The sequence below is a fragment of the Lathamus discolor genome, chromosome 8 (genome assembly GCF_037157495.1).
Source record: "Lathamus discolor isolate bLatDis1 chromosome 8, bLatDis1.hap1, whole genome shotgun sequence".
NCBI classification, from domain to species: domain Eukaryota; kingdom Metazoa; phylum Chordata; class Aves; order Psittaciformes; family Psittacidae; genus Lathamus; species Lathamus discolor.
The window spans coordinates 9,375,242-9,386,086 of NC_088891.1; the positions used below are offsets into that span (position 1 = coordinate 9,375,242).

General features: G+C 43.0%; 1 protein-coding gene across 1 annotated transcript in view; it reads left to right on the forward strand.

Annotated features, from left to right (window-relative positions):
* Nucleotides 1-8,064, forward strand: part of ARNT2 (aryl hydrocarbon receptor nuclear translocator 2) — a 105,186-nt gene extending 97,122 nt beyond the window's left edge. The window contains 2 exon segments of the mRNA XM_065688269.1: nucleotides 923-1,059; nucleotides 3,447-8,064. Of these exon segments, the coding sequence (XP_065544341.1) occupies nucleotides 923-1,059; nucleotides 3,447-3,545 (236 nt within the window). The 3' untranslated portion in view covers nucleotides 3,546-8,064.
* Nucleotides 8,065-10,845: the final 2,781 nt, after the last annotated feature.

Genomic DNA, 10,845 nt, shown 5'->3' on the forward strand with positions numbered 1-10,845 from the left:
AATTCTTAGAAGGAGATATTGTAAATAGTTGAAAGAAAATTATCTGGAAATTTTATATATTTGGAGTAGAAATGGAGGGCAATATGAATCCAGCTTATGTGTGACCTGTGACTGTACTCATGAGAACAGTATGTGTAATAGGTGTAAAATGCGTGTGGAATCTTGTTTTTTTTTCTAGTAGACTATTTAGAGGAAATGCATCTCCCTGAAGTCATCATTTAAAGTGTATTTACCATAACGCATTGCTGTTCGTGTTACTCTGTGACATTTAAATGGCCTCAGACTTTTAAGATCCCATCACCATATGAACAGGATAGTTCATAGCTATAAGCTGCATGTTAAAGAAATCATTTTTCAGTGTTAATATTGGAGGACATGGTAGACCACAAGCAACACTCTGCATTTAATACAACAGTGTCTGCATTTAGCACAGCAAGGCTGTTGCCTGTTGATTCTACTGGTTTTACATCTGCTTACAAAAATCTTAGTTCTGCTTACATGTTTCCTAGCTGAGTAGGTAACTGTGCATGCACTGCTCTGCAAGAATTAGTCTTTTAAAAAGAAAGAGCATTCAGATGATGCAGTTTGGTGTTTAAGTAAAATGGCACATAAGCAGGGGGGATGCTTTAAAAATTGTTTTCCATTGCCTGGCTTACAGTGTCACTGTGTATGTTGCTGCGCGCAATTCACCTGCCATGCCTGTGCAGCCACAGCAATGAGCTTTGCTCTTAGGTTGGCCCCCACCCTGCAACTCAGGGCCAAAACTGGTTCACAGCTTCCACCCTGCAGGGGCTGGGTGTCACTTGGGGTCTGTTCTCTGAAGTGAGGTGCAAACACAGGCATTGATGGATGAAGCCTCAAAAGCAGGTGGGAGTTCTGAAGGAGCTGCTCTCTGACTTCTTCCCTTTCTTCCCCCATCCAGCTGAAGGTGGCCAGAGCAGTGGCCAGTTCCAGGGGAGACCTTCCGAAGTCTGGTCCCAGTGGCAGAGCCAACATCACAACCAGCAAAGCAGCGACCAGCATTCACACCCACAGCCCAGCCAGACCGAGGTGTTCCAGGTGAGGAGAGTTCAGTGAGCCTGAAGTCCCTCTGACAACAGCTCAAAGCTGACCTGAAGAACTCTGGCCCTCAAAGGGCTTGGAGCGAGTACCTCTTGCTATGTGCTGCCACAGGTTGGCACTGCTATTAGCTGGCATTAACTATAGCTGAGATGGTTTTATTTTCTGCAGAAGAACAGCATCTTTGCTGATTTAAAATGCTGTTTTCCCTTCTCTTTGCACCCTGTACTTAGGGTTTATGTGTTTTGCAGGGAAGCAATGAAATAGTCCCAAGTATTGTGTCTTTCTTATCCTGGTGCTGGCCTCTAAAATCCCAGACAAGCCCAATTAGATATCAGTGTAATTTTCTTTGATTCAAGCAGGAAAGGAGTCTGATACTGCATAGAAGATAGTGGCCAATACTTTTTTAAGGTTAAAGTCAGTCCAATATCAGATAGCTGGTAAAAAATCCTCTTCGACTATCTGATTTTTTAATATTAAGTATAACTTGGGGCCTTCACTACAGATGGAGTAGGACTTCATAAGTTAACTAATAAGGCCTCTATCCTTGTATAACTTGTTTTTAAATTAGATCAAGAAGGCAGTTTGCAACAAAGCAATGCAGATAAATGTAGAAAAGACAATTCAAGCCCCAAGCAAGGTTTGAAGTGGGGCACCTCATTATCATTTAGAAAGTAAATTCACCTGCAAGACCAGGCTCATGCTTAGTTGCTCGCAGGAATGCTGCAGGAGAGACATTAGCCTGAAAATATTCCTGTGTGAGCAAACCACTGCTTCACAGAGGAGCAAATAACGTTACTACATCTGGAGTAACTACCTGTCTGCATGCTCTTACTCCATGGCCCAGGCAAGAGTAATCTATGGCATCCCTCTCTGTTAGCAAAGTTTAATGGCTTTGCACATACTTTAACCCAAAAGCGTATTCAGGGTAATTCCATGGAGCCGATGGCCCACAGAGACATGGGGCTCCAAGCAGCAACTTTGTGTCCCAGCAAATGTCTTATGGAATTAGTGGGAAGGAAGGACAAGGGAGAAAGGGAGAACTGGGCTCACCTGCAGAGCTCTTAGAGAACTGTGCATTTGGAGGGAATTAGGACAATAGCAGGATGTGATGGGAAACCTAGATGAGCCCAGTTAAAATGCTTCCAAGAAGTTGTTTGCATTGTTTGTGCCTGAAGCCAGCTCTGGGTTTGCTGGACATAGAGAGGCAAACTCAAGAGGAGAGCTACCCTGCTGGGTCTGTACCTGAGGTGACCTTGCTACAGAGGCTCCAGCAGCAGAAATGTCTTTAGAGATGGAAGTGTAAATAGGTGACGGCAGCTACAACTTCCCCTTGGCTGGGAAAGAATGTAGAAAAACTTAAAATAAGTGCAAGTTTTGGTCAGAAAATGAAGGCTGAGAAACTGCCAGCTGTGTTCACAGCCTCTTTCACCACCATTGACAGGGATGCTGAAGAGATCTCAGATGGATTCTAATCTATCTTATTTTGGGGTAATTTATCAATACAAAGCAGTTCACAGTAGTTATTCCTTCACAGAGCCAACCCTGTGAGCTTTCTTGTTTGCTCTTTAGGTTTTGTTTTATTGTAAGGATAATGAGCCATCCCTGGCAAAACTTGGCTTTGCAGTAAGAGCTTGTTATTGTAAGGACTGACAGGAAAGGCAAGCATAAGCTCTGGTTTTCTCAGCAAGGGATATCTTTTCCCTGTGGCTTCGGTCTCCAGCTGAGAGGAAAGGTTGAGTATTTTCTGAAGCCTCCTGCAGAGACCTCACTTGGCTCAGGACACATGGGAGCAGTTACCATGAAATCCCATTTCTCCTGAGAAGTTGAAGGTATTTCCTTTGCCTCTGTACATTCATGAAGGCTGCTTGGGCATCTTGTTAGCTGGGGTGGATGTCCAGTCTTCAGTGTTCCTCAGGACTAAGAGCAGTAATACATTCACTGACTTGCTGGTGAGCAGGTGATACCCTCCCCATACCCAAACTTACACAGCAAGAGCTGCTTTCTGTGCAGGAGTGTGTGAGATGTTGAATACCTCCCATATAGCAAAAGTAGAGAGTTTGTTTCTCTCCATATGTAGCTACCTATTCCAAAGGGAGCTGTTTCAGCCTGGGAGGAGTATGTGGCAGCTCAAATGTGGCTTATTCAGAGGAGCAATCCAAAACTTCTGCCCTGTTAAAGTCCCACCTCCTGTTCAGAAACACTTCAGCGAAACATAAGTAGCGCACAAGCCTTAGCCTATCCCCCTGCACAGCTCTGGTTTTCACCTTGTTTATCTAAACTTGGTCTTTTCCGGTTTTACATTGAAAAGATGAACAGGAAACAGTTTGTGTCTGGATAACATGTCAGGAAGTGACACTTCACTTTGATTTTTCTTTATCATGCAGGACATGCTGCCAATGCCAGGGGATCCAACACAGGGTACTGGCAATTACAACATTGAAGATTTTGCTGACCTGGGCATGTTTCCACCATTTTCGGAGTAGCTTGCAAAGCAGGAATGGAAGTTCTTCTAAGAGGCCATTTCAAGTGTAATTTTGGCTCTGCTTTTTCTGTGTTGCATTTCTATAGAAGCTACTAAACCAGAAGACGCATTTCTCATGTTTTGGATAGTGGTGTAGGGCTTGCTCTCTCCTCCTTAGGGTGCGTCAGTGCCAGCAGAGGAGCTCCAGCACTTGTTGGTGTTCAGTGACAGCTCCTTTATTATTGTTTTATTGTCATCTACCTCAGAGATGAAAAACTTTGCTTGATTTAAGAAAAAAAAAATCTCTGAGTCTTAAATATTTGAATGTGAATGATACCTAATATTTCCTTTGAATGGTAATTTTTAAATAGATAATGAAGTAACAAAGACTAACAAAGAAAAGGTAAGGTAATTTTGTGTTACAGTGCCTACCGCTCAATTCCAATGCCTTGCTTTAAGCTTAAGTTTGTGGAAGCAGACACAATATTCTGTTTTCTTTTATTCTTGTAGTTTTTAGGTCACTTTGAATGTGAGATTAAGCAACATAATGTAGGCCTGTCTCGCTGAAGATTCAGCTCTGCCTTTTCTAACTTAAACTTGAATGTGTGTACATTTTGGTACTTTATGTATATCTTGTGCTGTATGAAGTGATTTCCTGTACTGGTTTCTTTTGCCTTTACAAAGGGTCCATTCTGGAGTGCACTGAAAAGTTTGCTGATACACATGGAGGATTTAGGTATCATGGGAGTCTCCATCACTTAACATAGGTGTTCTTACTTTTAATTCAGGTGGTTCTCTATTCAGAACAAACATTAACTTACATAAGCTATTAGTCTGGTTTTGCACTGAATCGAGGCCTATAACTCTCTGCATTTCTCGCTGGCTGCTTTAATTTCTATTGTTCTTGCTTTCCCAAAAATACCGCCTCGTAAAAAATGACTGTAAAGACGTCGAGATTGCATTTTCTATATTTGGTGCATTTCCTTTCTGTGAAGTACTTTTTTATACTGTGAAACCTCACATTTTAACAGTGCAAGGTGGTGGCCTATTACTAGGAAATCATTTGCTGCCAGCAGTGAGATGGTTTTGTAATGTATAATTTTTTTAGAGTGAGTTGGTAATAGATATCAATTGGACTATTGTCCACTGCGTACACAGTGATAACTTGAATTTTTGCTTGGATTCCCAAGCAATCCCTTCTGTTTAACCCTGTTAATCCTATTCTGTTAAATACGGGATTTTCAGCTTACCAAGTATGTTGAGGACTCTTTTGACTATTCTGAATGCTGTATGCTTTTCTGCAGGGGTAGGTTAATCACCTTCCTCTTGGATGAGTCACCCACCATATGTCTTCATCAGAAATGAGGTACAAAGTTTTTTATTTAGTATTTCATATGCATGGTGAGTTACAGAGGTTGGGTTCTAAGGTCAGCATTTTTATCCAGATCATTTCTTCTGGGATGGGAGTAGAAGGAATTGTTCATGATGGAACCCGGAGTTCCCACATGCAGGTTGTTCATAACCTTTGAGGTTGGACAGTGGCGGCCAGCCTTTGCAGAGGAGGAAGGGGACAGATGCCCTCCGCCTTTGCATATTCAGGGACCATCTCAGACCTTGAAACATCAGCCCAGGGCATAGCCCCCATTTAGAAGGTCTCAATGTCCACAGCAACTCTTAGACCTCACAGCACTAGGATCTGCCATCTCATAGCTCCTCTTGAATTCTGGGGTGCCTCCAAGGGGAGAGGCACTGTGCACATCACACAGTCCATCCTGTCAGGATAATGCCTTGGAAAGCAGGCAGGCCCCTGTCCCGCTGCCTGCTCTGCTCACACAGATTTCATTCTGGCAAGCAATGCAGGTGGCTGGGCTGCAGCAAACACGACCCAGGGACGTGGCTTTAACAGCCATATTGTGATGTTCCCATCTGGCTTTGCTTTCCTGACCTTCTCTGAGAAGAGCATGTAGTTTTCAGTATCCAGAAAGAGTCTTTCCTACTGTTTCTCTTGCTAAATCTGGGACTGATCTCTTACCCTGTGAGCTGAGGCTGGGGACTCTTTATGTCTCTAGATGCAGTACTGGAGGGGCCTCAGATCTCCTGGTCTGTACTTGCCTCACCAGAATCACGCTGAGAACAAACAAAAATCTGTATATCTCTTCTCTGCCAGAGACTGGGAAAATACCTGCTTAGGTGAGCAAGCTATGCACTATTCTTTTAAATCCATGCATGGTTATTCTCTTGGAGCCTTCTCCCTTTTGCATTCACAATGAATGACTGTTCATTGCATGAGATGGGCAAAGCTCTACTATCCCAGAATGAAATTCATTGATGGTGCCTGGATGCTGCACTAGCTGAGCAAGGTGGTCAGCATCTGTACAATGGAGCACGCTTTTGAAAGGGGCTGATTGCCAGGGAGAAAGCCGTAGAGGAGCAGTTTGTGTCTCTGCACAGAAGATGTTTAACATGATGTAAATGTCACTTCTTCTAAAATGTTTAAAAATATTTCTTCATAAAGTGAAAAATTATTTGAAAAAGGTGCTGCTCTTTTATTTTACCCAACAAACTGCTGTAAGTGGAGTTATAATATACTTTGTTCCTGAATTCAACCTAAAAATAAGGTTTTTAAAGTCATTTTCTGTATCCTAGCATCAGCGATGCTATCTTTCTCAGTGTGTCATGATTTTTATACTACTGTAGAAGGCTTCTCATGTACAGCAGTTGGTTGTGCAGTTAGAAGTGCACTGTTACAATTTCAAGCACATCTCTTTTTTGGTTTTGTTTTTTTAAATATAGTATTAGTTTTTTAAAGCCAGTGCGCCTGAGGCATCGGAGCATGGACTGCTGCTCGCCTTGTAGACCACTCCTGCCTTTCTGGTTGGGAAAGGGGATGGCTACTCCATTAAGGTGCAGTCCAGATAGAGCCAGGTTTGGGTTTTCCCTCTTAGCCATTATCATCTGCCACCTGAGCTAGTGCTTTCTTCTTGGAGTTTCTACCTTCCTTGCCTTCCTTCCCATCCCCAGCCATCCCATCTCTGCAGCCCGAATGGGAGGTGTTGTGGTGCCGTTCCTGAGCCAGCGAGGAGGGAGCACTTAGCGAGCTTCAGGAGTTTGGCAACTTTGTGCTTCTGACCGAGCGAATGAGCAAGTTCAGCGTTTGCTACTGCTGCTGGGCAGCCCGCGCTGCCCTCACTGTGTGCTGCTGTCGTGTCAGTGGCTTGCTCCTCTGAAACAGCCTCATCCCAGGTTTTGTGGCCAAAAAAAGCTGTGTAGCGTTGGCTGTGCTGTATCTTCTTATCATGTGTTTGGGTAGTGAAGCAACTTATTTATCCTATAGCTGAAGTTATAAAGTGCATTTGGAATGCTAACGTTCTTATCACGTGCCGTTGGTGTAGCTTTGCTGACACTGTGGCTGCCGGTTTCCAGAATTACACAGGTGGTGGATTACTTGTTTCTTTTGCATTTTTTAAGCTGGAAATAAAGCTGTCATTCCTGATTGAGCTGTGTGGAAAACATGGTGTTTCCTGACACTGAATCTTTTGGGTTTTAAGCTGGTGAAGCAAGAAACTGCAAATAGTAATGGTCTGGGTGAGTTATTTCAGTGCGCAGGCATGTAGACTGAGAAGATTTTAGATACTAAAATACTTACATTAGTTTATTCAGACAAGCAATCCTGTTTAACAAGAGGGACTCCATCACATTACCTGTTACGAGTACTACTGGCAGTACCTATGGTGATGCTTTAACCAGATAGTTCCATTTGTAGCTTTGTTGCCTTTTTTGTTGTTGTTTTGAAGTACAGTATGAAACTGTAAATACTTCTTGCAGTACTGCCTTTTTAACTCTTAATTACTTTGGGCACAGTGTTAAATAGTGTTGGATTTACCCAATTGCTATGACATATATTTTTATACATAGGTGTACTCTTTCTTCGAGAATAATACAGCCATTTTGTCATTAATGCCTTATCAGTGTCATACTGCTGTTGCTCTTTGTTTGCAAGGTATCGAGTGGACTAATTCCTACTTCAGATATTTTCTTGGCAGTGCTCAAGTTTGGCTTCGGGTGATTTTTTTGCCAGAGTCCCATTTTTCACAGTTGTTGGCTGTGAGAAGAGGAGAATGTGGACTTGGTTTTGTTTCTGTTAAAGGAGCAAAGAAAAGGTGATAGCATCTAATTGTCTTTAGAAGGTCAGTCTTTTCCTACTCTAAACCAGAGTGCATTTCATGGAACTGATGACTGCGGGCACTGATTACTTTGTGTAGATTAATGGTCTTTAAAAATAAAAAAGAAAATAGAGAAAAGAAAAAGAAGAAAAATAAAACAGCTCCAAAAATGGGCTTCTGTCATTGTTAGGCACTTGGTTACGTATCTGTTTAAACTCTTCATATTGATGTGAAATTGTGCTGTGGATAAAGTGTATTTTGTACTTCTGAATGTTCTATATTTATGACTAACAAGTACAGAATCAGTTGTGTGTATGTATAACTAATAACTGCCTTTTTAAATTTCATTAAAATAAAGATGTCATGAGGTGTTGTTAATCACTGTCTCTCTGTAAATAAGTAAGATACGCTGTTGGGAACGGTCAGGTACAAAATAACCCTGAATTTTAAGATTGATGCCAAATATCAGAAGATTAAGCATTGATCTTTGAAATCTCTTCCTATGCTGTGTGCTCGTGGATGGTAAATTCCCCTTTTAACTGTCTTGTGCAAAGGCCATCCAGAGGGAATTGAAGATCTCAGCTTCTAAAAGGAGTTCCAGGAGAACATCATTAACAGCCCTGTTCTGCTGATGACACGGGGGTGCGTGAACTGGTGTCTGTATTGTGGAGGGTTCCATTAGAGCACAATTGGTTTACAGTTAGTTCAGAGGCTGTGGCAATTTTATTCACTCGCTGGGGGGGTAACGCAGTGGTTTCCTTATCCACCGTTAGGTCTCATTGTTCAAAGTTTAAAAATGCTTGTATCCTTCCCACAAACATTCTGGTGACCTTTTCAGACTTTCTTTGTAAAGTGCGTTTGTCTTTCACCGTGGTGCTTCATTGTTTAACAGTGTGTTTCTTTGTTGACTTGACAGTTTGTAAGCAGGATTTACCTTTCTGATAAATCCCAAAAGCTGATGACTGGACCATGGCAGGAACGGAAGATGCTGTGCTCCGGCGCCTGCCTTCCTGGTGCAGGGTAGGTGGTGTTTTCACAGCTCTGACTCCATTTTCAAGGCTCTGCCTGTGGAGAACAGACATGGACTTTGCCGGGAGCTGATGGGAAGCCTGCGGTCAAAGCAGGACTCTGGGATGTGTTTAACCCAATGCAGCCACCAGCCCCATCTGCTCTGTGGGGCTCTGCTCACTAAATGCTCATCCCAAAGAGACAGGTTGGTCAGTGAAAATGTGCCATTCTTGCTGTTCACCTGTGAAAATTGGGTTTTCAACAGTGATGTTCTTTTGGCATTTCCCCAGATGGTTGCGAACCTCTTTATCGAACGGGCATGTGCCAGACCATGAACCCCATTTGGAAATGCAGCATGCCTTCAGTGTGGTGGCTGCTTGATGCTATTTTGGTGCATTTTAATAGGCTCTTAGTTAATGTTGAAGGACATTGTCTAAACAGAAGGGCATACGCAGGATGGGTGTTGCACCGATGACAAGCAGAGTATGGAGGGGTTGGGCTGTGTTTAGGGTTGGGCTGGCTTAGGATTCCTCCTTTCAGATTTATTGTCATTAACCTGTGATCCCATGTGTTAAATCAAGTGTACTTCTGGGCACTAGGGTGACAACTGGGTGTGGAAGTGCTGGGAACTATTAATTTTGGTGTGGAATCTGTGTTTGGAGATACTGGATATGAAACGGAGCCAAATGTCCAGTGACAAATAGTCTCTGGAGCTCTCAGTGTGGCAGGACCCCATGGTAGAAATCCACACAAAGGCTGGTACACTGTAAAGAAATGCAGTTGAGGTTCACTGTATCCCTACACTTAGCATCTTTGGCTCTGCAGACTGGCACTGCTGACTCATAACAACAGCTCATGTCTTCATTATGATGATAGAAATATATTTTTCTTAATTTTTCCATGGGAGCTAATTCTTTGCCACATTTCCATCAATATGGTATCATAGTTCAGGAAGTATTACTCATTGAATTTTCCCAGTTTCTCTCCAAGTTGTATGTAGCAGGGACAGATGCAGGATGAATTCTTCCATCCTTTTTTACCAAATTTCAGCATATTCCTGGTTGGAAATACTTGGAAGCATACTTGGAAGTTTCTTCAAACTTTGGTCTGTCCCACATAAAATCAAACACAATCACTTGAACTGTATTAATGGATTTGGGATCAGATCCAGAGGTTGCTAGGGCATCTTTTCATTAGCTCTGGAAAAAATGATCTTCTAATTATAGACTGGCACTAAATACTAATATACAAAATGTGCCATTTGGGACACAATTCTAAAAGATGTCAACCCAAGAGACACACAGAAGATGCAGCAGTGCTGAAATGCGATTACCGCTGACTTCTGCAGGAAAAAACATAGCAGCTGCACACACATTGCTGTGATTACAAATATGCAGGCACAACTTAGGGACAGAAGAAAGCGCCAGCTGCAGCTTGGAAACCTGCCCCAGTGCACTCACCCTGATAAAGAAGACTTAAATCCCCCAACGCTTCAGTGCTGCTGCCTCTTACAAATAGCAAGTTCCTCTTCTTGGCTAAGAAGTGAGGTTTTAAATACTTGCAATGTTTTTAAAAACAAGAGGACTTGAAGCATAGAAGCAGTGCACGGTTGAACTGCTTTGGTGCACCCCGTCATCCCAAACATGTTTTGGGTGGCTTGCAGAGCCTTCCCCAGTTACTGCCCATCCCTTGTTTCTGTGGCTAATGACCCTTCCCTTGGAGCCCAAAGCAGTTGTGTGTGTGGCCCTGGCAGGAGGCAGCTTCAGTCTGCAAAGTAAAATCACAGCATGGTTATTTTCCATTTAACGCTGCAATTACTGCTCAGATGGACCCATTGTCACTGAAGAGCAAGGGGTTTGAAGGCCTAAGTTGCTGCTTGCTTTGCAGTTTTGAGACCTTCACTTTGCTAAATAAACACACAAGAGAAACTGCTGCCCTGGCACCCGTGCACACAACCCACACTGTCTTCAGTGCATGTAGCAGGAGGCGAAGGCTGGGTTGTAGTTCTTTGATGTAACGAAGAAATCTGTACTGTGGGATTTGTCTCAAAACCAGCCCTCCTCTCCTTGGGTTTCCTTTGTGTCCAGGGCCAAACCTGTGTGAAGGCCCATGATGAGGGATACCAAAACATGAGTCAGAGGAGACGTAAAT